This window comes from Saccopteryx bilineata, chromosome 6, assembly GCF_036850765.1.
Source record: "Saccopteryx bilineata isolate mSacBil1 chromosome 6, mSacBil1_pri_phased_curated, whole genome shotgun sequence".
NCBI classification, from domain to species: Eukaryota; Metazoa; Chordata; class Mammalia; order Chiroptera; family Emballonuridae; genus Saccopteryx; species Saccopteryx bilineata.
Genome location: NC_089495.1, coordinates 205,063,928 through 205,088,152, shown reverse-complemented (window position 1 = coordinate 205,088,152; position 24,225 = coordinate 205,063,928). Strand labels below are relative to the sequence as shown.

The 24,225-nt window shown below is 57.9% G+C and overlaps 1 protein-coding gene across 2 annotated transcripts; it reads left to right on the top strand.

Annotated features, from left to right (window-relative positions):
- The first annotated feature begins 1,486 nt into the window (after positions 1-1,486).
- On the top strand, positions 1,487-17,791 carry MYLK2 (myosin light chain kinase 2). 2 transcript variants are annotated; one of them, XM_066236707.1, is made up of 13 exons: positions 1,487-1,559; positions 1,659-1,758; positions 2,209-4,405; positions 5,313-5,590; positions 7,761-7,866; positions 8,331-8,424; positions 10,475-10,584; positions 10,672-10,813; positions 14,475-14,545; positions 14,627-14,755; positions 15,319-15,471; positions 15,620-15,752; positions 16,859-17,791. In XM_066236707.1, the coding sequence occupies exons 2-13, from the start codon at positions 1,707-1,709 to the stop codon at positions 16,937-16,939; spliced, it is 3,546 nt and encodes a 1,181-aa protein (XP_066092804.1). In that variant the 5' UTR covers positions 1,487-1,559; positions 1,659-1,706; the 3' UTR covers positions 16,940-17,791. The 2 variants fall into 2 exon arrangements, with proteins under 2 accessions (XP_066092804.1, XP_066092805.1); XM_066236708.1 differs by lacking the exons at positions 1,487-1,559; positions 1,659-1,758 and adding an exon at positions 1,784-1,947.
- Positions 17,792-24,225: the final 6,434 nt, after the last annotated feature.

Below are 24,225 nucleotides of genomic sequence, written 5' to 3'. Positions count from 1 at the left end.
AATCGACCCAAGAGCACTCAGGACGCGCCCTGGGGCACATGGTGGAGCCCCGGGCAGGCACGGTCATTATTCTCGCCTTCCGAAAGAGGCAGGCCAGGCTGTCCATGGGATGCGGAGGGGAGAAACGGCGGAGGGGAAGGCCAGGTCGGAAGAGCAGACGTCACCCAGAACGAGGAAGGATCTCCAGCTCTGGTTGTTTTTTCTAGTCTGTACCAACCTCCCCAGTATTTGCTCATTCATTAAAAACAAATAAACAAACAAAAAAAAACCCTCACTTTGAATAGTCATCTATTCACATAATTCGTGGTTCAAATAGAAATGTTAAAAGGTTGGCGTTCATCTCCCTCCCACCCCTGGTCGCCCTGTTGGCTTGTCCTACCAGAACAATTCTCAGGTGTATAAAGTGAAAACTTACATATTACTACAGACTGTATATGTTCTATAGTCTGTGGTTTTGCCCCGTCGGTGGCGTCCTCGACACGTGACCTTGCTCCTCCGTTATCTTCTCCCCACTTTGCAGGCTGCTCCGTCTCAGCTCCGTGACCTCCCACGGCGGAGCCGTGCCATGTTCCCGGGTCGCTTCCCCATCTCTTTCCCCTCGGGGGTTGTCTCCTCCATGTGGTGGACTTGCTAAGGCTGACCACAGTCAGGAGAGAGGCTGGGGGCAGACAGCCCCTGGTTGATGGGAGGCCCCTAGGACTCCCGCCCATCCCGTCTCAGCAGGAACACCTCGGCTGGAGCGGCCCCTGGGGCACCGTGACAGTGGAAGGTCCTTGGAGACGATCCTCCATCAGCCCCCTTCCTTCCAGGGGAGCCTTTGGAGAGGCCCAGAGTGGCTTGGGGAAGGGGCCTGGAGCGCTGGCCCCCTCCCCCGCAGCCACTGGGACAGCCTCCATCTCCCCAGGAGCCCAGGAAAAAGACATTTTCTAAAGTCGAGGCTTTTAGGAGTGTGAGCATGTTGAACAAGTGCACTCGAGATAATTTCTGACCCAAAGATTCTCCAAGCAAGTCCAGTTGCCCAGGGCAGGACTCGTGGCCGCAGAGCTGGGCACTGCGGTCAGGGCGATTATTTCTGGGCCTGTGTGGCTCTCACCATGTCATGGGGGACCCCTGGGGACACGGCATGCAGGTGGGCAGAGCCAGGGCCCAGCCTGGACATGGGCTTGCCCTTCAGCCTGGCCTGAGATCCCCTCTGCTCCTAGGCCCCCTCCCTGATCCTGGGCAAGCCACGGCCTGGGAGAACACTGGGCCCCGGGGCGCCAGGCGCCCCCGCCTTTTTCTCGTCCTGCTTGTTCCAACACCGCTCTCCCCCCCCCCAGTTGGTCCGTGGGAAGAATGCTGTGTCCTCTGAATGGGGGCCAAGAGTGACAGGTGCTGGCAGTCCGAGCGGCATGGCCCCTGGTGTAAGAGATCCTCTCCTCCGACCCCGCCTCCCCTGCCTGTGCCCCTGCCTCCGCCTCTGCCCACCCGGCCCCATCTCCTACAACTGCCCCGGGACGGCTCCTGGGTGGCCGCTGCAAAACAGACGGCCACCACCAGGCTGGCCCTCTCTACTCCAGGTGCCCCTGTCCCCTCAGTCAGTGGGCCCTGACCTCCCCTCGGCCTGACGAGACAAGGAATCCAGCACAGCCCGACACGCCTCACGCTTCTCTCTGCAGCTAGAGAGGCTTGAGTTAGACAAGCAGAAGCAGACGCCCCCCTACCTCATGGCGACAGAAGACGGAGCAGTCGAGCTGGGAACCCAGAGCTCGTCAACAGGTGCCAAGCCGGCCGGAGACGGAGGGAGGAGCTTGGGAAGGGGTGTTTGAATCCCGGTTGGGGTCGGTTCCTCAGTGGAGGTTCTGAGGGTACGATGCAAGGGGGACTCAGGAGTCAGAATCCTCTCCGGGTAGCACAGGGTGGGCTCAAGACCCGACAGGAATTTCTTCCCGGAGAGACAAGGAAAATGTGAGTGTGAAGTTCCTATAGACAGCACCTGAACACAGGGTGCAGGGATGGCGGGGCGTCCGGGCCCCCAGAGGACAGACGCCCCGCCCCGGCAGGCCTCTGGGACCCCGGGAGCCCCTCTCTAGAGCCCATCCAGTGGTGGGACAAGCGTTTGCAAATTGTTGCCTTGGTGGGGACCTGGGCCCAGAGCTGGTCTCTAGCAGCTGGCTGGGGAGAGGGGGGGAGGAGGGGATTCTGACCCGTGTCTCACCTCCTCTGCAGACCAGGCTCCTCATCGCGCAGCAGGTGGAGGGGCCCCGGCAGCAGAGGAAGACCCTGGTCCCCCAGATCAAAAGAAAGACCCTGCCCCCCATGATCCAATGAAAGAGCCTGCCCTCCCAGACTCAAAGAAGGAACCTGTCCTCCAAGACCTAATGAAAGATCCTGCCCCCCAAGATTCAGTGAAGGACCCTGCCCTCCCAGACTCAAAGAAGGAACCTGTCCCCCAAGACCTAATGAAAGATCCTGCCCCCCAAGATCCAGTGAAGGGTCCCGCCCTCCCAGACTCAAAGAAGGAACCTGTCCCCCAAGACCTAATGAAAGATCCTGCCCCCCAAGATCCAGTGAAGGGTCCCGCCCTCCCAGACTCAAAGAAGGAAACTGCCCCCCAAGACCTAATGAAAGATCCTGCCCCCCAAGATCCAGTGAAGGGTCCCGCCCTCCCAGACTCAAAGAAGGAAACTGCCCCCCAAGACCTAATGAAAGATCCTGCCCCCCAAGATCCAGTGAAGGGTCCCGCCCTCCCAGACTCAAAGAAGGAGCCTGCCCCCCCAGAACCAAAAAAAGAGAAGGTTCTTTCTGAGCCTTCTCTGCCAGAACCAATAAAGAATACTGCCCCCCCAGACTCAATAAAGGAGACTGCCCCCCTAGAACCAAAGAAGGAACCTGGCCCCGCAGATGGAAAGAAAGAATCTGCACCCCCAAACCCAATAAAAAAAACTGACCCCCCAGACTCAGTAAAGAAACCTGACCCCCCCAAACCAAAGAAGGAACCTGGCCCCTCAGATGGAAAGAAAAAACCAAACCCAATAAAGAAAACTGCCCCCCCAGGCTCAGTAAAGGAATCTGCCCCCCCAAAACCAAAGAAGGAGCCTGGCCCCCTAGATGGAAAGAAAGAACCAAACCCAATAAAGAAAACTGCCCCCCCAGGCTCAGTAAAGGAATCTGCCCCCCCAAAACCAAAGAAGGAGCCTGGCCCCCCAGATGGAAATAAAGAACTTGCCCCCCCAAACCCAATAAAGAACACTGCCCCCCCACACCCAGAGGAAGAGTCTGCCCTTCCAGGCCCAGAGGAAGAGCCTGCCCCCTCAGGCCCAGAGAAAGACTCTTGCCCCCCAGGCCCAAGGAAAGAACCTGCCCCCCCAGGCCCAGAGAAAGACTCTGCCCCCCCAGGGTCAGAGAAAGAGCCTGCCCCCCCAGGCCCAGAGAAAGAGCCTGCCCCCCCAGGCACAGAGAAAGAGCCTGCCCCCCCAGGCCCAGAGAAAGAATCTGCCCCCTCAGGCCCAGAGAAAGAGCCTGCCCCCCCAGGCCCAGAGAAAGAGCCTGCCTCCCCAGGCCCAGAGAAAGACTCTACCCCCCCAGGCCCAGAGAAAGACTCTGCCCCCCCAGCCCCAGAGAAAGAACCTGCCCCCACAGGCCCAGAGAAAGACTCTGCCCCCCCAGGCCCAGAGAAAGAGCCTGCCCCCCCAGGCCCAGAGAAAGACTCTGCCCCCCCAGGCCCAGAGAAAGACTCTGTCCCCCCAGGCCCAGAGAAAGAGCCTGCCTCCCCAGGCCCAGAGAAAGACTCTACCCCCCCAGGCCCAGAGAAAGAACCTGCCCCCCTAGGCTCAGAGAAAAAGCCTGCCCCCACAGGCCCAGAGAAAGAGCCTGCCCCCCCAGGCTCAGAGAAAGACTCTGCCCCCCCAGGCTCAGAGAAAGAGCCTGCCCCCCCAGGCCCAGAGAAAGACTCTGCCCCCCCAGGCCCAGAGAAAGAACCTGCCCCCCCAGGCCCAGAGAAAAAACCTGCCCTCCCAGGCTCAGAGAAAAAGCCTGCCCCCCCAGGCTCAGAGAAAAAGCCTGCCCCCCCAGGCCCAGAGGGAGAACCTGGCTCACTCACCCTGCAGAAAGGTGACAAAGTTTCTACCCCAGAGAGAGGGGCCGGTGTCCTGGCCCAGCCTTCAGCCAGCAGCCAGGGCCCCGAGGGGGAAGATGCCTCAGGCGGGGGGCCCGCGGAGGGCAGTGCGGGGCAGCCGGCAGCCCTGCCCCAGCAGACCCGGACGGCTGAGGCCAGCGTCAAGCAGCTTGAGGACGACGGTGGCAGCGGCAGCCAGGATGCCAGAGCGCCCCAGGCAGGAGAGAAGGCTGCCCAGGGCCAGGCAGCGGCCAGGAGGGCCTCCCCCGCCTTTCTGCACAGCCCCAGCTGCCCTGCGGCCATCTCTAGGTGAGTGCCCCCGGCCTGGGAGTGGGGGGGGGCACTGGGCTCCATCCCTAAGGATCCACTGAGTCCTGTGTCCCAGGGACTATGGCTGTCACATTCCGTGCTGGATTGGGTAGTTCAGATGTCCCACCACCTCTGTCCTGGGTCTTGGCCATATCTCCCTGTCCCCTTGCCTGAACCAGGAATTTCACGCAAGTCTGGGATGTCAGGCAGGAGAGGTCCCCAGAGGCCACCCAGGTGGAACACTTTTCCTCTTCTCTGGGCACCTGGAGCCCAGACTTCCCCTTACTCCTGGAACTCAGGGCTAGCCAAGGGCGGGGCAGAGACGTCAGGAGGAAAGGACAATCCCTCTTCTTAATATAATTATCAGTGTAACATTGATGACTAATGATAAGTTGGTAGATTCTTACTAATACTTTTATAACTAACGCTAATACTTTTCATACAAAAGCCTCAGTCTTATGATGCAGTCCAATCCACTTACCCGAAGGCTAATCGTATTCATGAGGTTGTTAATGATATATTATTGTAAACCACAATAATAACATCATCTCCATTTAAATTTTATATTAATATGAATTGCATTGCCACAGCTTTTAAGAATCAGGAGCTATGTAATCTCCCTAGTTATATCCACATACTGATTAACCATACACAATCCTATTAATGATCTGTTATTAGTATGTTGATAGTCAAGATGATGACCACAGTCATTTATGACATGAATATCCCTTGATTGTTGTACAAAGTGGATTCGGAGGCATTGCTCCCTGCATTTGGGATGAGGGGTGAGGGGTGGGGTGTATCCGCTCCAGAGAGCCAATGAGACTTTGGAAGCATGAGGACCCACCGGAGGTCACAGTGGGGGTGCGCCTGCTAAGGGCTTCACCTCTGTGTTCTCACTTTCTAGCCCTGAGGAGTTGCTGGCCAAGGAGCCCCCAAATGAGGCATCAGAACCCATCTTTGAAGGGGTATCTGAAACCCCTGGCCCCATGGACCCTGAGCCGGCGGAGGCAGCAGAAGGAGGGGAGAGCATCCCGGAAGGTGTCCAGAAGGCGTCAGGCCCGGCTGAGGCGTGCGGGGACATCCCCCTGGGGATTGGGTTCCCAGCTGTGCCCCCACAGAGCCCCGAAGTGGGGCAGGCCCCTTGTCTCACAGCCAAGGAGGAGGACTGCTTCCAGATTTTGGGTAGGCAAGGGGCAGGTGTGGGTGGGGCTGCCCAGGGGCCCAGAGAAGGGGGAAGGGAAATCCCCAAGCCTTCCCAGGTTAGCAGTTTCTCAGCCCGGCCAACACATCTAAGGGTCAGTCAGCTGCAGGAAGCACGCTCCTAGACCCTTCTGATGGATGGGGAAGCAGGAGCTCGGAAAAAGGAAACGGAGTGAGTGCCCCAAGTCCACAGCTGGGAGAGGATGTGGACCTGTCAGGGCGGCCCGACTCCAACGCTCACTTTTCTTTTTTCTAATCAGGAGAGAGAGAGACAGACAGACAGAAGAGAGAAAAATGAGAAGTTCTTTGTTGTGGCACCTTAGTTGTTCATTGATTGCTTTCTCATGTGTGCCTGGACTGGGGGGCTCCAGCTGCGCCTGCAACCCCTTGCTCAAGCCAGCGACCTTTAGGGCTCAAGCCAGCGACCCCACGCTCAAACCGGCAACCTCGGGGTTTTGAACCTGGGTCCTCTGCATCCCAGGCCGACGTTCTATCCACTGTGCCACCACCTGGTCGGGCCACAGTTCACTTCTGACTTTCTTTTAAGAACTTTGGCTAAAATGGGGTTTCGAAAAAAGTCCAGCAGATTATGGGAGCAACACCGACTGTGTGGACAGTGGGATTTTTTTTTTTTTTTTTTAAATTTAAGATTTTATTTATTGATTTTAGAGAGAGGAGAGAGAAAGCGAGGAATGGGGGGGCAGGAAGCATCAACTTGTAGTAGCTGCTTCTTTTTTTTTTTTTTTTTTTAATTTTATTTATTCATTTTTAGAGAGGAGAGAGAGAGGGAGAGAGAGAAACAGAGAGAGAGAAGGGGGGAGGAGCTGGAAGCATCAACTCCCATATGTGCCTTGACCAGGCAAGCCCAGGGTTTCGAACCGGCAACCTCAGCATTTCCAGGTTGACGCTTTATCCACTGCGCCACCACAGGTCAGGCGACAGTGGGATTTTTTATTTATTTATTCATTTGTAGAGAGGAGAGGGAGAGAGAGAAGGGGGGAGGAGCTGGGAGCATCGACTCCCATATGTGCCTTGACCAGGCAAGCCCAGGGTTTCGAACCGGCAACCTCAGCGTTTCCAGGTCGACGCTTTATCCCCTACGCCACCACAGGTCAGGCGATAGTGGGATTTGAAGTCAGCCTGTAGAAGGATGAAAGTGCCAGGCCTGAGTGTTACATACAACCCGGATGGGGTGGGTGGGCCATGGGAGCCAGAGAGGGCTGGCTCATGAGCTGAGGAGCACAGGTACTGTGCGTGGAAGCAGTGGCCAAGGAAGCTGGGCGCAGGGGACGGGCAGGACGGTGGCGCGGCCTGAACTGACGATCAGACCAGGAGGCGGTGGGTGATTCAGTGGGCAGCGGGTAGCCGCTGAGCAAGCATGAACTTGACAAGTAGGTGAATAGACCTGGGCAAGGGTGCAGCAGGACTGGGGGTGGGGTGAGATGGGGTCAGGAGAGCCCAGAGTGTCCTGACGCCCCCCCCCCCTGGGCTGAGGTGCCCCGGGAGACCTGCCAACCTGCCTGGTGAACGGCACAGTGCCACCCAGACAGGGTGGGAGGACCTGGCGGCTGGGCGGCAGCCAGGAGCCCTGCCTCCTCCCCGGAGCAGCCGGAGACCTCTGCCCCGCCCCGCCCAGAAATCACATCCTCGGGCTGACGGGACCTGAACCGCCTCCAAGGGCCGTCTAATTTATCACCAGCCCGGCTTCCCTGCCACCTCTGGCTATTTATAAACAAGGTTTCCATTCCCGATGATTCAGCGGCCAGGGTGCCTATTCCCCACAGTTGCCACTAGGTGGCAGCCCCTCCCTACAAAATTCCACCCTTCCCTCCCCTCCCCCATCCGCCCAACCTCTCCCAGCCCCTCCCTGCCCCTGGGTTAGCCACCCATTCCTCAGGCTGGGCCAGCTGTGGTGTTATCCGAGGGGATGGTAGGCAGATATCATCACCTTACCCCATCAGACATAGTAATCCTTATCCGAAATTGGAAACTCGGCCCCCTAGGCCCTGTCCTGGAGCCAGCTGTCCCCCAAGTATCACTCAGGGAGCCTCCCTGGATGGGCCCAGGCCAGGCGGGGGAGGGGTGGGGGTTGTGCCAGGATGGACCCTCAGCAGCCCTGGCACTGACTGTGACGGCTCTGCTCTGCCTCCAGACGATTGCCCGCCACCCCCGGCCCCTTTCCCCCACCGCATTGTGGAGCTGAGGACCGGGAATGCCAGCAGCCAGTTCACCATGAACTCCAAGGAGGCTCTGGGCGGGTGAGAACTGAGACCCTGTGCCCCCCCAGAGAGCATCGAGCCCCCAGGGGCTCTACACCTTCCCTGTGCAGGTCCTGCCCCCGTCACTCACACAGACACAGCTTTGGTCACTCGGTATTTCCTGTTGTCTCCATTTCAGGGACCACACTGACCCCCTCCAGGGGATCCCTGCCCTGTAAAAAGCCCTGAAGTTTCCCCCTCACCTGGGGCCCAGAGTCCAGGGCCCCTGTCTACCTCAAGCCTGTGAGTTATCACATCGGGGGCCACCCTTCAGATGAGCCGGCCCTCCCTGTGCCCACAGTTTGTGTGGCCAGGCCATTGTACCTGCCGTAAAGCACTAAGGGGGAATCGGGCTGGCTGGGCGAATGCCCTCGCCTCATGGTAGCAGTCCAGGTAGGCACAGAGCAGGGCCGCCCCTCCCCCACCCCGGGGAACCCCTGACTCCCAGCCTCTTCTCTCTCCAGCGGCAAGTTTGGGACAGTCTGCACCTGCACAGAGAAAGCCACAGGCCTCAAGCTGGCAGCCAAGGTCATCAAGAAACAGACACCCAAAGACAAGGTAGTCGGGCTGGGAGCTTGCTATGTGGAAGGGGGATCCTTGGAGTCGGGGGGCCTCTCACCTCCCTCTACTCACGTGTCTGTCCAGATGGACAGACGGACAGCCTTGCCACTGGGGCCCTGATGCCCCTAAGTGTGAACCAGACTCCCCAGGCAGAGAGCTTATCCCAGGGACTTCCCCTTCTAGGCATAGGCTAGTCATGCCGTCTGCTTGGTTCAATTCAACAAATACTGGGAAGTACAGGCTCTGGGCCAGGCCCTGTGCTGGGAGCACCAGGGTAACCGGCCCCGTCCTGAACTCTGCCTCTAGCACCCAGCCCAGGTCTGGTTCAGAGGAGGACGAGCACAGGGTTTGAGGAAGGAAGGAAGGAAGGAAGGGAGGGAGGGTGGGAGGGAGGAAGGCAGGCAGAGGCTCACACGGAGTAAGGGGTCGGGTGTGTGAGGAGGTGATGATGACCCACCCACCTGGCGTGGCAAGAGCATGTACTTGAGCAGGGGTAGTGAGGAGGGGGCAGAGCAGGCCCCTGTTTCAGTCTGTGGGGTGGCCCCCTCCCTAACAAGGACTCTGAAGAAAGGGAGACCGTGGGAGGAGAGGCCTGAGCACTCGAAACAGCAGGGAAGTGCTGGGGACCCTTGAGTTGAGGCCGGGGAGCTGGGAAGTGAGGCTGTGGGCATTCCAGGCCGAGAGCACGGCATGTGCAAAGGCCAGGAGAGGCCCGGAAAATGTCTGAGAAGCAGTTCCGGGGCGCTGTGGCCCTGACCTTCCCGTCACAGCTCCGGGCACATGTGGGAGGCGTGTGTTCTCTGTGTGACTCTGTCTTTCCCTGCCTCTTCCACTTGACAGGGCCTGGATCCATATTATTGATGACTGGGTCCCCAGGCCTCTATTACGAACCTGGTTCAGCGTAGATGCTCCATCCATATGTACTGTGTAAATTAACTGGAGAGAAGCTATTGATTAATTAATTACTAAGCAATTTTTGTGTGTGCATGCTATTCGGAGTGTGAGGGAAATGGCAGCGAACTAAAAAAAATAAATAAATGAAGTCCCTGCCCTTATGGGCTGACATGTTAGAGAGAAATAAAGAGACAACTCAAAAAGCAAAGGTAGCAAAAGGCATGGCGTCAGGAACCGAGAAGTTCTAGGAAGAAAAAGAAAGGCAGGAGGAAACAGGGAAGAACAGGGGATGTTCTGAGAGAGGAAGGTGAGGCGAGGCCTCTCTGAGGCATGGATGTCAACTGAGACGTGAATGAAGGAATGGAATAATTTGGGCGATGATATGATGTTCTGAGTGGGAGGGAGGGGACATTTCAGGGAGAGGCCTGATTTGTAGATTGGCCAATTTCCTTGGTGTAAATATTTCTACCATAGCTGATTTCAAACTACCAATGTGACCACTGGGTTGTAAACTTCCTCAAAGCGACAGGTGATGGTGGCTCAGGCTAGGAAGGCAGTGATGGGAGAGGTGAGAGAGGACTGGATCCGTAATCTAGTTTGAAGACAGAGTCGGAAGGTCTCCTGAGGGATTGGATGCGGGGTGCGAGGAGCCAAGGTGAAGAGAAGAGTCGGAAACGGCTCCTAACTTCCAGTCGCGCACTCCTGGGCGAAGAGTGATGTCCTCCTGCCAATGAGCAAGCTGAGGGCAACTGAATTGTGGGAAGGGGTGGAACCAAGGGCTTCCTTTTGGACGTGATAGATTAGAGGTGCCTGTTAGACATACAAGGGAAAGGCCAGTTGGGAGATATGGGTATGTGGAGTTCAAGGGAGCGCCCAGAGGTGGATGGAGCTGTGTATTTGGACAGCAATCACATTTGGGTGGAGAATGCCCAGGGGGACAGTGTAGGGAGGGGACTAATGAGTGAGGAAACCTGGGCCCCCAGGATCCCAGTGGGTCTGGAGGAAGGGAAGGACCGCCAGGGACTGGGGGTGGTGAGGACACAGGCTGGAAGGTGAGGAGGAGGCGGCTGGGCAGTGGTCCAGGCAGGGTCTGCTTGGGACGCAGGTATGGAAGGTGGAGGGCAGGGAATGGTGACTCTTGGATGGTCCCCAGGACATGGTAAAGCTTGAGATCGAGGTTATGAACCAGCTGAACCACCGCAACCTGATCCAGCTCTACGCGGCCATGGAGACCCCGCACGACATCATCTTGTTCCTGGAGTAGTGAGTGCCGTTGTGGGGGGTGGGCCATGGGGGGGCTGGAGGGGGCAGAGGCCCAGAGGCAGACTGCAGAGGGGTCTGTGCCTGCAGCATCGAGGGCGGCGAGCTCTTCGAGAGGATTGTGGACGAGGACTACCAGCTGACCGAGGTGGACACCATGGTGTTTACCAGGCAGATCTGCGACGGGATCCTCTTCATGCATAAGATGAACGTTCTGCACCTGGATCTCAAGGTACGGGGGAGGGCGGAGGCAGGGCCTCCGGGGAGGGGTCGGGGGCAGCAGCCGAGCCCTGGGAATCAGTGACGCAACCAGCCAGCCCTCCATCCGTCCTCCCACCTTGTAGAGTCAGGGAGGGTTTACTGAGCACTTACTAAGTACCAGGAGTTGAGAATAAGACAACACACAAATGGCTTGGTCCTGGCTCTTAACAGCTTCTCGTCTAACACCGGGTACTTGCTGACAGTGTCTTCGGCCGCCTCGCGAACCCCAAGCTCAGTGCCTCCCAGGTAGAATTTACTAATCGGTGTGGCAGAAGCGCCGACCTCCGTGCGCCGGCCCTGAGAGGCGCGCCGTTGTTTGTTTCTGTATCCAGCAAATAATTGCGGAGGGTCGACTCCGCGCCAGGCCGTGCTCCTCTAGCTGGTGGAGATCAAGGGGTCAACAAAAGAGGTCACAAGGCCCGCCCTCCTGAGGCTTACGTTCCAGAGGGGGAGTCAGGAAAACAAACCAGTAAGGGTCGCGTCCCTGCCGCGATGCACGCACGCGCAGTAGGCGCTAACGGCAAGTTTTAATTTTTTTTTTTTTATTTATTTATTTTTACAGAGGCAGAGATAGACAGGGACAGACAGACAGGAACGGAGAGAGATGAGAAGCATCAATCATCAGTTTCTCGTTGCGCGTTGCGACTTCTTAGTTGTTCATTGATTGCTCTCTCATATGTGCCTTGACCGCGGGCCTTCAGCAGACCGAGTAACCCCCTGCTGGAGCCAGGGACCTTGGGTCCAAGCTGGTGAGCTCTTTGCTCAAGCCAGATGAGCCCGCGCTCAAGCTGGCCACCTCGGGGTCTCGAACCTGGGTCCTTCCGCATCCCAGTCCGACGCTCTATCCACTCCGCCACCACGTGGTCAGGCTAACGGCAAGTTTTAATGACTATGTATCTCCCTTTTCTGACCTTGCTGGGGCGGGACCTTGCCCTTCGCAGGTTAGGGGAAACGATGGATTTTATGATCAAGGGGTAGTGGCCACCCGGGGCTTAGCGTTCTTGGCCGCTGCGTGGTGCAGGCAGGGGCAACAGGAGAGCCGGCCCGTCCCTGTCCTTAGGGCGGGTGGTCATGTGTGTAGGGTAAGCGGCCAGGCGAGGAGAGGTAGACCATGCACACCGAGGTGGGTTTCGGGTCCATCAGCAAGGTGGACGGATGGTGCTTGCATTGGTTCATTTGATTGAATACGTGCTGGGTACCTGCTAGCGTGCCACCGCCCTGCCCGAGGCCCGGGTGGGCGTGGCCACGGGGAGGAGGAAGGACACACCCTGTGCCACGCAGCCTGCGGGCTCTGGGGCAAAACACACACCCGTAAAATAATCCTTGAAGAAAGAGATCTTTTTTTAAAAATTTTTTATTTTACTTATTCATTTTAGAGAGGAGAGAGAGACAGAGAGAGAGAAGGGGGGAGAGCTGGAAGCATCAACTCCCATATGAGCCTTGACCAGGCAAGCCCAGGGTTTCGAACCAGCGACCTCAGCATTTCTAGGTCGACGCTTTATCCACTGCGCCACTACAGGTCAGGGTGAAAGAGATCTTTTAAAACCCATCGGAAGCCTTATGCAGAAGCACGTGAGAGCAGTGGGGAGGTGTACAAGATGGAAGGGGAGAAGCGGGCAGAGGCTAGAGTGTTGGAGGTCCGGAGCTGGCCAGGGAGCTGCTGCTGCTGCGGCTGCTGGTGCACCTGTCCCCGCTCGTGCTCACTAGGGGTCAGAGGCCACTCAGGGTGCGTGCCCCTCCCACCAGCCCACTGGGTCAGGTACGCTGTTATCCTCCCTGCTGCCCCACAAGAGAGAGAGAAAGGACCCAAGGAGACAGGATCAGTGGGGCCAACATGGCAGAGGGAAGTTAGGAGGCTGTGTCATAAGCCAGGAGAGAGATGGCGGGGCTGGCACCAGTGGCAGTTGGGGGGGGGGGGTTAGGGGGGTGGAAGGTAGCCAGACAATGGATGCATTCTGATTTGCTGATGGTTTGGATGGGGTGTGGGAGGGGGAGGAAGGAAAGAGGAAGGGTGACCCCTGCATTTCTGGATGGCGCCATGTCTCCAAGGAAAGCCGATTTCTGTGGGGTCGAGCAGGGTCCCCAGGGAAAACGCAATGTCCTGGGCAGAAGCTCCACGTTGAGCCTCTGTACCCTGAAACGAGCTTTCTTCGGGATAGCAGTAAGTTTTCATGAAAAAAAGTGCTTCACGGTCAAGGAGGTCGGGTGAGCCGGGGTGTCTCAGAAAGTCCGGCATCCTCTAAAAGGTCTGGGTCTGTCTGGTTCGTGCCCCCTGGGACCTTTCTTTCCTTTCACTGTTTTGGTGGGACACCAGGTCGCGCGCTGAAAGCCGCTGGTGTCCCTCGCTAAGTGAACGCATGGGTTGGAAAGGGGCCTTCCGGAAGTATGTCATTAGGCGCCTCTGACCAAATGCCCACAGAGCCCAGACGAGTAGCAGGACACAGGACGGGGTTCAAGGGCCCATCAGGACAGGGGAGGCCACCAGGGAATGGGAGGACTTTCGCTGACTCCTGTCAGCACGTCTCTTGCGCGCGCCGGCTCTTTCGGGAGGTGCCGAAAATCAGGAAATCGGGGTTTGTGTGCGAAGTCCCCTGCCTTTTAGCCGCTGTTAACTATGTGCTTAAAATACTCCTGCCCTGTAAACTCAGAGCCACCCTGCACCCTGGTGTTGGGGGGAGGGGAGATGGAGACCCAGCATGGGTCATTCATGGGCTCACCGGTGCCTGGAGCACAGGGTTCTGGGAGCCGTGGCCGGGCACCTGCGGGTGTCTGTGTGAGACGCTGAGGGTGGGGCGTAAGGGGGCGGGAGAAGGCTGTCTTCTCCCTGGAAGAGCCGACCCACGAGTGTACTGTCCACCCAGCCCCCCCCCAACTGTGGGTCCTTGTTGGCTGGCGGCAGGCACAATGATATCATGGCACCAGCTGTTAGAGTCAGACAGTTGTGGGGCCAAGTCCTGACTTCGTCACTTACTTGTTGGGTGACTGTGACCAGGTCACTTCTGTGCGTGAGCCTCAGTTTTCTCAGCTGGGAAATGGGGATGGAGAATGACCGTCTCTGCCTCATAGAGCTGTTGAGAGGATGGACGAGCTAACACATGGAGTTAATACAGGCATTTGGGAGGTGGTGTCATCATCCCTAACTGGTAGGACAAGAGCGGCACATCTCAGAGCGCGCCAGGAGCAGTGTGAAGCCCCCGTGTCCCCGAGAGGCATCCTCTGGGAGCCCTGAGCCGGTGTTCTGTTTCCCTGGGTTCTGGAGCTCCGTGTTCCTGGCGGCGGCCCTGAGCTAGCCTCCCACCGGGGCACGCTGTCTTCTGCGGGCTTCAGTTTCTCCAGTCTCAGAATTCCAGAACCCTGTGGTTCTTTCGTGGCCTTAAATGGAGGAACATGCCACCTGCACCCACCCGGGAGCCTGTGCGGCGGGGCCCCCATCCGAGTCCCCCTCGGGCCCTCCGCTTCCACGTCTGTGCCTGGAACAGGCGGGTCCAGGGGGCTTGGATGGGCTGCCAGTTCTGACAGCCTGGGTCTCTGGCTGGACCTGGGACTTGGGTGGACCTGGACAGGGAGGGAGGGAGGGAGGGAAGGAGGGAGAGCTGGGTCAGAGGCCAACCCAGGCCACCCCTTCTCCTTAGCCAGAGAACATCCTGTGCGTCAACACCACGGGCCATTTGGTGAAGATCATTGACTTCGGCCTGGCACGGAGGTACCACCTGGGGGGTGGGGGGTGGAGGGCGCCTGGGAATGGGCTGGGAGCTGTGCTCTGAGGATCTGCTCTCACCCCCAGGTATAACCCCAACGAGAAGCTGAAGGTGAATTTTGGGACCCCAGAGTTCCTGTCACCTGAGGTGGTGAACTATGATCAGATCTCTGACAAGACAGACATGTGGAGTATGGGGGTCATCACCTACATGCTGTGAGCCCCAGTGTTTCTGGGATTGGGGCACCTGGGTGGGCAGCTGAGGCCAAGACTGGCCTTGGGGTCCTGGTAAGGTGGTCCCACCTCCCCACTTGCTCAGTCAGGGGTTTGCTGGAGGTTGGGAGTGCTAGGGAGAACCAGGAAAGGGGGACTTTGTACCCATTTTATAAGTGGAGGAACCAAGGCCCCTAAAAACATAGCATCCCGGTCCAGGGCTCTGGACACAGATCTCTGATGACTCAGGGTGGGGGCAGAGGCGGAGTAGACATTTTTATTTTATTTTTTGTGCACGTACCATTCCTCTTCTTCACTGTAACCCTGGGAAGCTGGGATGATTATTCCCATTTTACAGATGAGAAGAGTGAGGCTCAGAGAGGGGAAGTGACTTGCCCAAGGTCACCCAGCCAGATTCAAACTCAGGTCTGTCCCATTTGAGAGGCTGGGGGTCTTTTCAGCACCTGGTGCTGCCTCCTAGGATCTATCCCCACCCCCTAAACCCTCCAAGGTGACTTAGCATCTCTAAGCTGACCTCCCTGCCCCCTGCCATCCCCTTCCTCCAGGCTGAGCGGCCTCTCCCCCTTCCTGGGAGATGACGACACAGAGACCCTAAACAATGTTCTGTCTGGCAACTGGTACTTTGACGAGGAGACCTTTGAGGCTGTGTCAGATGAGGCCAAGGACTTTGTCTCCAACCTGCTCGTCAAAGACCAGGGGTGAGGCTGCTCCCGCCGGATGTGAGCCCGTGTGTGTGAGCTCAGGGAGTGCACGTGCAGGCGGAGAGGGAACTGGCTGCAGGCCGGCTGGGCTCTGGTGCCTTGTGGGCACGCCACCTACCCTCTCCACGCTGCCCCCTCTCCACAGGGCCCGCATGAGCGCTGCCCAGTGCCTCGCCCACCCCTGGCTCAACAACCTGGCAGAGAAAGCCAAGCGCTGCAATCGGCGCCTCAAGTCCCAGATCTTGCTTAAGAAATACCTCATGAAGAGACGCTGGAAGGTACTGCTGGGCTGGGGTGGGTGGAGGGAGGGCTGCAAGGCGGGAAGGGCTCCTGGCACCGGACCCCAGGCTCCACCAGCCCTGGCCTGGCTGGTTCTGTTGATTAGACCTGGCCCCGTCTGGGAAACAAGAGTTGGCTTTTCTCTCTTTGTCCTATACTGGCTCCTGACCCTCCACCCACCCCCTCAACCCCAAGGAGGGGTGTCCATCTGGGGTTGGGGTTCATCACAGGCTTCCTTTCTTCATTTTATATATATTTATTAAGCCTCTACTACATCTCGGCACTGGGGATACACCCGTGGGTAGAAGAGACAAGGGTCTCAGTCTTTGTGGACTTACTTTTTTTTTTTTTTTTTTAAGTTTTCAAACTTTTTATTTTTTTATTTACTCATTTTTTTTAGAGAAGAGAGAGAGAGAGGGCGAGAGACAAAGAGAGAGAGAGGAGAGAGAGACAGAGAGAGAGGAGGGGGGAGGAGCTGGAAGCATCAACTCCCATATGTGCCTTGACCAGGCAAGCCCAGGGTTTCGAACCGGCAACCTCAGCATTTCCAGTTCGACGCTTTATCCACTGCGCCACCACAGGTCAGGCTGTGGACTTACTTTTGATGGTGGTGGTGATATTAAAAGGGGTAATAGGAAGGGCTCTAGAAAAAATAAAGATGGTCAAGAGCACCAGAGGATACTAGGGGAAGAGTGTCCCAGACGGAGGGAACAGCCAGTGCAAAGGCCCTGAGGTAGAAGCATGGTTGGCAAGTAACAAAGAACAGTGGGCAACCGGTATGGATGGAGTGAAAGGATCAAGGGGGTGGGGGAGATGAGCTCAGAGAGGAGTGGGAGGCAGGGTGTGGAGGGACTCATCCTCCATGGCCAGACGTTTGTTTATCTTTTACTTCGAACGTCTTGAGCAGAGCAAGAGTCCGGCTGACAAATCTGTTGAATGAAGGAAGGAATCCTGGAGGATTCAGCGTCATAGTGCCTCCTGTGGCCATTTTGGGCACTGCATCCTCCCTGACAACTGGTCGACTCATAAGAAATGAGACTTTAGGAGACAGCTTAGCAGTCCCTTGCCCTGAGGCTGATTGGGACCCCTTTCCCTCACCCTCCAGAAAAACTTCATTGCGGTCAGCGCTGCCAATCGCTTCAAGAAGATCAGCAGCTCAGGGGCATTGATGGCGCTGGGGGTCTGAGTCCCAGGAGCGACGGAGGCCTGGATGCAGCCGCACTGTGGCCAGGGCCGAAGCCACGCGGCCCAGAAGGCCAGAGACAACGGGCCAGACCCCAGGGTGGGCTGACCAGGACGAGGCTGCGCCAGGCCGGGAGGCTCGGGGCTCCCCACGCCCCCACGCAGCGACTGCTTCCCCGATGAGAGCCGCCTCGGATGTGGCCTGAATCCGTCCTGCTAACACCTTCCCAGACAGGGCTCCAGCCCAGCAGCCCCGACCTAGACTCCAAGGGTGGGTCCCCCTGCTCCCTCCCCACCTGGTCTCTGAACTGCTGCCCTGGGGACCCCGGTTCGGCCCCACCTGGGCATCCCTGGCCTGGGCTTGCTCCTAGCTGAGGTGGGAGGGCTGGCGGTCCCAGTGTGTGGGGCTCCTGCCGCCGTGGTGGGAGGCTTTTGGCGGGGCAGGAAGGCCACAAAGCCGATTCCTGAGGCCCAGCTGCGGAGGAGACAGAGCAGGCTTTGTGAAAGAGGATCTTCGTGCCCCACCCCCTCCCCACACCCAACAGATAAGGCTTAGCGTGCACCATCTGGCAGGTCCCGCCCCCGCCCACCTTGCTTGCCGACCACCAACACACAGGAACTCAGTGAGAGCAAGGACGCCCAGCCCACTGACAGAGGGCAGGGAGGGACTTGGGGGACATGGGAGACCACCCCCACGCTTGCCTGAGGGCCAAGCAGGCTCACACCAGCCACTCCGGGCCCTCATCCCAGGGGTAACCCACGGGCCTCAGATGGTGAGGTCAGCAGGCCGCGGAGGAGTGAGAAGGCCGTGAGGCGGCCCCAACCCGCGCTAGCTTGTGCCTTGTAAATAAATGTACAGGTTGGACGTGGCCTCTTCCTTCTGCATTCAATTCACGCAGGTGAAGTCACAGACACGCCCCCAATTCGTGGAGAACTCCCGTATGCCACGCACGTTAGTGGCCACTGTCCGTTCGCAGTGTACTGATCACCAGTGCAGCCCCAGGGGCCAGCCCACCCAGCGCATGACCTGGGCACGTGGCTTCCCTACTCTGTGCCTCAGTTTCCTCGTTTGTGAGAGGGAGGTCCCAGCACCAGCGAACATTTATTGAACGATGATGCTGTGCCAGGCTCCATTTAAGCACTTGTGGGTACATCGCTCATACTCTTCAAAGAAAGGTTATGCAGTGGATATTACGTATCATTATTCCTATTACAGAGGGGGAAGCTGAGACCCACGGAGGGGAGGAAACTTGGAGAATACTCAACAAGTCAGAAGCTGGGGCTTGACACGGCTGCCTCTGTCTCCCAGAGCAGAGTTCTGTTCAGGGGCCCACCGGCTTCTCACCAGGGCGGGGTGTGAGCCCAGGGAGGGGTGTGAGCCCAGAGCGAGTCCTTGCTGGGCCTGCAGTGCAGAGGAGGGGGCTCTGTGGCGGGGGAGCAGGGCGGGAGAGCTGAACTGTAGAAGGGTGCAGCCTTTCTGGTTGTGAGGACACTGAGTCAGAGGTGGGACTGAGCTAAGCAGGGCGGCTGGTCTACCTGCTGGGGGAGGGGGTCATATCGGTCCATTCCAGCCGGCGTGGCAGCGACAGCAGCTCACAAGCTCACACGCACTGTGCGCCTGCTGGACGCTGGACCCGACCTAGCTCTGCGTGTTGCCAATCACATCAGCCAATCACATCAGCTGCTCACGGGGACCCTGCGCGGCGGGCCTTGTGTTGTGTCCGTGTCTCAGGTGGGAAGGCCAAGCCTCAGGGAAAGTAAACCTCTTGATCAGGGTCATAGAGCTAGTCAGTGGCAGAGCCAAGATTTGTACCCAATCTACCCAGAGCCCATGCTCTGAAGTGCTACCCCGCCAGCCTCCTGAGCACAGACCGGGACCGTGCCAGTTCGTTCTCTCCCTCCTCGCCCTCCGTGAACACTGGCCTGGTGGGGGAGGCCAGGGTCCTCACTGCCGCCCCTGCCCTCGTCCAGCAGGGGGGTGTAGAGTTTGGCCGCAGCAGGTGCCGTGTAGGGCGGGTGGCCCTGGGGTCTGAGCCCGGTGGGGTTTTCAGTCCGGGCCTGAGGGGGCTTGGGGGGCCTGGCCCAGGCTTTCGGTGAGAGATGTGTTTGTGGGCAAGGCCCCCATAGCTGTGGATCCCCGCCTGCCCGCCTGCCACCTGCCAGCTGGGCCAGGCCTGCGGTTTCCTCTGAGTTCTCGGCCTTGCTGGCTCCCACCCAGGCTGAGCCGTGGCCACACAGCGTGATGATGAGGGGTGAGTCACCGCCGTGGGGTGGGGGGAGGAGGAAGTGAACTCCAGCCAGAGCAGAGATCCAGGGTCTGGATCCAGCTGGGGAAACCGAGGCCAAAACGAGACACCCCCCCACCCACCCATAGCAGGGATAGCCGCAGCTGGGCCTTGAACCCGGGTCTCCTGACTCTTAGCACAAGCCTCAGTCTCCTTCTCTATAATACGACGACCCCAGCTCTGCTCTCTGCTGCTATTCCTAGGGCCATGGGGACTGTCAAGATAGAGGATGGGGTCTCATTCACCATATTTCACAGGTGAGGAAACAGGTTCAGAGAGGGAAAGTGACTTGACCAAGGCCACACAGCAAATTAATATGCCCTGGGCAGGAAGCCCACCCAGAACCATAGAATGGGGCTGACCACTGCTTCCGCCCCCGTCCCCTCCCAGGAGTACACCTTAGAAAGCTCTTTTGATTCGTTGGGCGCATCCTTTGGGTCTCCCCTTGTCCCTGGAGGTAACAACGTAGACAGAGAAATGAGGAGTCAGAGATTTCGCTCCTTTAAGGGCCACACAGTACAGCGAGGAAACAGCTGTGGTGACAGCCCGAACATGGGGCCGAGTCTCTGCCTCCCTGCAGGCGTGGCCCCAGTCCCGTCAGAAGAGATCCCATCCCCGGCAGCCTTGTGAGGGGAAAGAGGCTGGGAGCCACCCGGATGGCGGGAGCGAGCTGGTCAGAGCTGGTCAGAGCCAGGGGCACAACCAAAGCTCTGGGTCTGGGTTTCTGAAAGTCACGGGTGCTAGGCTGTGACTGTCCCCTGCCCCCTGCCCCCTGGCTTGGTGTGCCCTGCCCACCATGGTGCCTGGGATGTGGGCTCCTCCTGCACGGTGCCCATCACAACACTGATGCTCTGACTTTCCTGCAAGGTGTCCTGTGCCTCGTGGGGCCAGGGCCACCAGCTTTCTCTGCCCAGTGTCCTGGGTCCCCTTTGTGGGCTAAGAAGGGTTAACAACCTTGATTGGACAGCTCCTCGTGGTTGGTCCCAGCCCAGAGAGCGTTCCTCCAAGACTATTTCCTGCCGCTGGGCCTTGGCCAAGCCCACACTGACCACCCCATGGGTCTGAGGCTGCATCTGGTTTGGATTACGCCAGGGTTGGTGACGCTGCCTTTTCCTGTCTGTGTCCAATGGCCTCGAATTCCGCTGGTCACCTTGGACCCAACAGGGCGGCAGTGGGAAAAGATTCAACCAGCGACAGGGCTCCCTCGACGGTGTGAAGCAGCCAGGGCTGTCCTGAAGAAGGTGTCCACCTGGGCCAAGCGCCCACTCATGCAGTTGCCTGCCACCTGCTCCTTCCTTCACTCCGATGGGTGTTATTTACTGAGCACCAAGCACTGGACCAGGTGATTCTATGTATGAATTCATCTCAGCCCCACCCTAGGAGTGAGCATTTTCATGAGCAGCATTGTACAATGAGTAAACTGAGGCACAGGGAACTGATGGATGAGCCCATAGATTCCCAGCGGGTAAAGAGGGAAGTCCAGATGCAAAGACAACAGTCTGACTCCCAGTGCATCCACTCACCTCACGGCTATTTGTCAAGTCCCTGTTCTGGGCTTGGCCCCAAGCTAGAGCCTGGGGGTGAATCGGTCATGGTCCCTGCCCTTGAAGAGTTCACAGGATCTGGGACCCCAGTGGACCAGAGGCTGGGATAACAGCGGGGCTGGAAGGACATGGAAGGGGACACCAACCCCTGTTCTCTCTCCAGTGAGGGTGACGGCCAAGCTGACAGCAAAGAGAGGCAGGGTTTTTCCAGCTCGAGGGAAGAGGACGTTCCAGGCAGAGGGCGTCTCATGTCCAAAGGCAGAGCTGAGAACAAGCTCGTCTGGGAGCGTTTCTGCAGGGCTCTTGCCCACGATGAAGCTGCAGATAAGTCTGGAGGCGTTGGCCGGGCCTCCAAGGCCAGGCCGGATCAGGGCAATAGGGAGCTGTGGAAGGGTTTTGAGCGAAGGAAGGTGCATGGTCAGATCTGTGGTTCAGAAGGATCTCTGCAGCCAGGGAGGTCAGTGAGTGGGAGAGCGAGACTGCAGACAGGGAGACCACAGGGCAGCTGGGCTGTGTCTGCTTGAGAGGCTGTAAGAATCGGGACCGGAGGAGGGAGACACAGACCTCGTACACCTCTCGGAAAACAGGCTGGCGACAGAGAGCCTGGGCGCAGGTCAAACAGAACGGGGTTCCCATCTGTTTATTCTGCCTTCTCTGAGCCTCAGATGCCTCTCTGTGCATCGGGGTAATAACAATAGCACCTGCCTCAAGGATCGGCACCAAAGTTACATGAGATGTGTCACTAGAGCCGGCACAGGCTGCTGACCTTACGTTCATTCGTCCAGCGGTCTCTCCAGCTCCTACTATGTGCCAGACACTGGCCTACTATGTGCCGGACGCTGGCCTAGGTTCGGGGGGGGGGGAGGGGCGACGAGCAGTTCGCTGACAAAAATCTCTGGCCTTGTGAAACTCCATTCTACTGGGGAGAAGTCTGCAGGGCCGTGATAAATGTAGGATGCATTGATGGGGGGGGGAGGGGGTGTAGTCCGGGAGAGCCTCTCTGAGGACGTGCAGGGCGTGAAGGGGTGATCCCGAGGGGATCACTGGAAGAATGTTCCAGGCAGAAGGAAGATCAGGGTGAAGGTTGTTTGGACTGAGGGGAGGGCGAAGGGAGGCAAAGGCAGATCACACAGGGACTCCTGAGGCCTTCTCTGAGGGTTAGTCCATGCAAAGGAATAAACGAGTGACCACGACTTCACTCGTCCCCTCAGCAAACTTTAGTGAGGGCCTGCTTTGTGCCGGTCACTGGGTTAAGGATGTGGATACAATGATGAAAACAGACTCAATCCCTCCTGAAGTCCACACACTCTCAGGCAGAAACGCAATAGAAAGTGCGGACACATGGAAACGCCTAATCCCACATTGCAATAGGTGCCCGGTGGAGCAAACAGTCTGGGTGCAGGGAAAAGAGAACCATCCGGAGGCACTTCGGCTCTGGGTGTGGAGAAGTCAGCCAGCCAGCGGGGAGCGAGCATTCCGCGTAGGGGGAACAGTGAAGGCAAAGGCCTAGAGGTGGGTGGGGAGGGCGCCCACCAGGGAATTGGAATCGGTTGTCTCAACTCGAAGCGGGAGGCTCAGATTCCCACTTGTATTCGAGAGACCCGTGGGCACCATAGACCAGGGGTCCCCAAACTTTTTACACAGGGGGCCAGTTCACTGTCCCTCAGACCGTTGGAGGGCCGGACTATAAAAAAAAACTATGAACAAACCCCTATGCACACTGCACATATCTTATTTTAAAGTAAAAAAACAAAACGGGAACAAATACAATATTTAAAATAAAGAACAAGTAAATTTAAATCAACAAACTGACCAGTATTTCAATGGGAACTATGGGTTTGCTTTTGGCTAATGAGATGGTCAATGTGCTCCTCTCAGTGACCACCAATGAAAGAGGTGCTTCTTCCAGAAGTGTGGCGGGGGCCGGATAAATGGCCTCAGGGGGCCGCATGCGGCCCGTGGGCCATAGTTTGGGGACCCCTGCCGTAGACTGTGGTCAGGAGCAGGGGACCCTGGCCTTTCCAGGGAACACCAGGCAGGACTCTGACCGGCTAGCTTGTGTTTAGCCCCCCAGCCGCCTTGCCTCCCGAGTTACCGAGTTACCGGCCAACTACCAGCAGGGTGGGAGTAGAGGATTAGGCGCTTCCAACACGACCTGCTGGGAGGGAGGTTTTGGCAGGTGCAGAGGAAGGGGCAGAGGGGAGGGGGCTGAGGGCACGAGGCCCTCCAGTGGGGCCGTGTTACATTCCAGACCTGTTCTCGTTGACTGACTTGTACACATTGTGGGCGGGTTTCCCACATACCAGTCCTGGGGGGTTGGAATCATCGCCCCAGTTTTGCAGATGAAGAAATTGGAACTCAAGAGAGATGAATCCCACTTGCTGGAAGTCACACAGCAAAGGATGAGCAGATGCCAGGAATGAAATCCAGAGCCTGTCTAGGTAACACAGACGCAGACACCTCCACCGGCGCTTGACCTTCCCCTGGGGATAAATCAGTTTAAGGGGACATGGCCCTTGGGCCCAAATATTTATTTACTGTACTTAACAAACCCTTACATTGTGGTTTCCATGTGCTAGACTCTGTTCTAAGCACTTTGCAAATATTAACTCAGAGAATCCTCACAACAACAAACCCACGGGGGTAAGGTCCTGTTCGTGTCCATATTTTACGGATAAGAAAACCACAGAAAGGGGGGCAGCAACCAGAGCTGACGTCAGAGTAATGGCAGCGTGAGAGACACTCCTGATCTTTCCCCCGGGAAATTTCAACAAATTGAGCGGCTGTAACGCAGCAAAGGAACCCCAGCTGGGCTCGCAGGTGGTCTGAAAGATCCCTTCACCAGACTAAAGGTGGGATGAGGGGCCGAGAAGGGGGTGGAAGAGAGGGGCAGCAAACTTGTCCAAGGTCACACAACGAGAAAGTGACACAGCAGGTACCTGGACCCAGCCAGTGGGGCTCCAGGGCTCTTGCCCTCCGCACAGTACCGCCTGCCCCTGGCAGCCTCGCCCTGGGGACGATGGGAGGCTGCGTGGGGTGTGGGGTGGAGACGCCCTACCGAGGCCAGGATTCCTGGGTTCTGTACACTCCCAGCTGCGGATGTGCCAGGCCGGCTGACACCGCCTCCTCCTTCTGCCTTCCTCATCACTTGGTGGCCTCTGAGTGTTCCACCCTCCCCCTCTGAGGGAGAGGGTCTCCCCCACCCCTGGCTCAGGGGCTACCGGGGGTGTGGGAAAGGGTGTTGAACTCTGGGCAATGGAATGCCAGAAACCAGGGAAGGAAATGGTGGGCGGGTGGGCGGGAGAGCGGGAGGGAGCGGAGATAAGATGTGGAGGGCGGAGGGTGGAGGGCGGAGGGTGGAGGGTGGAGGGTGGAGGGTGGAGGAATCTGGCTGAGGAAGGCCCGGCCCTGTGCACGGGGTGGCCTTCTTGCGGGCAGGGAGAGCAGAGGCCATAGGGTCA

Excerpts from the sequence above, each read along its gene's own strand:
- MYLK2 (XM_066236707.1), top strand. The coding sequence starts at position 1,707 with ATGGCGACAGAAGACGGAGCAGTCGAGCTGGGAACCCAGAGCTCGTCA. Across the intron at positions 1,759-2,208 it reads AACCCAGAGCTCGTCAACAG|ACCAGGCTCCTCATCGCGCA; the intron begins GTGCCAAGCCGG and ends CCTCCTCTGCAG. Across the intron at positions 14,546-14,626 it reads GACTTCGGCCTGGCACGGAG|GTATAACCCCAACGAGAAGC; the intron begins GTACCACCTGGG and ends TCTCACCCCCAG.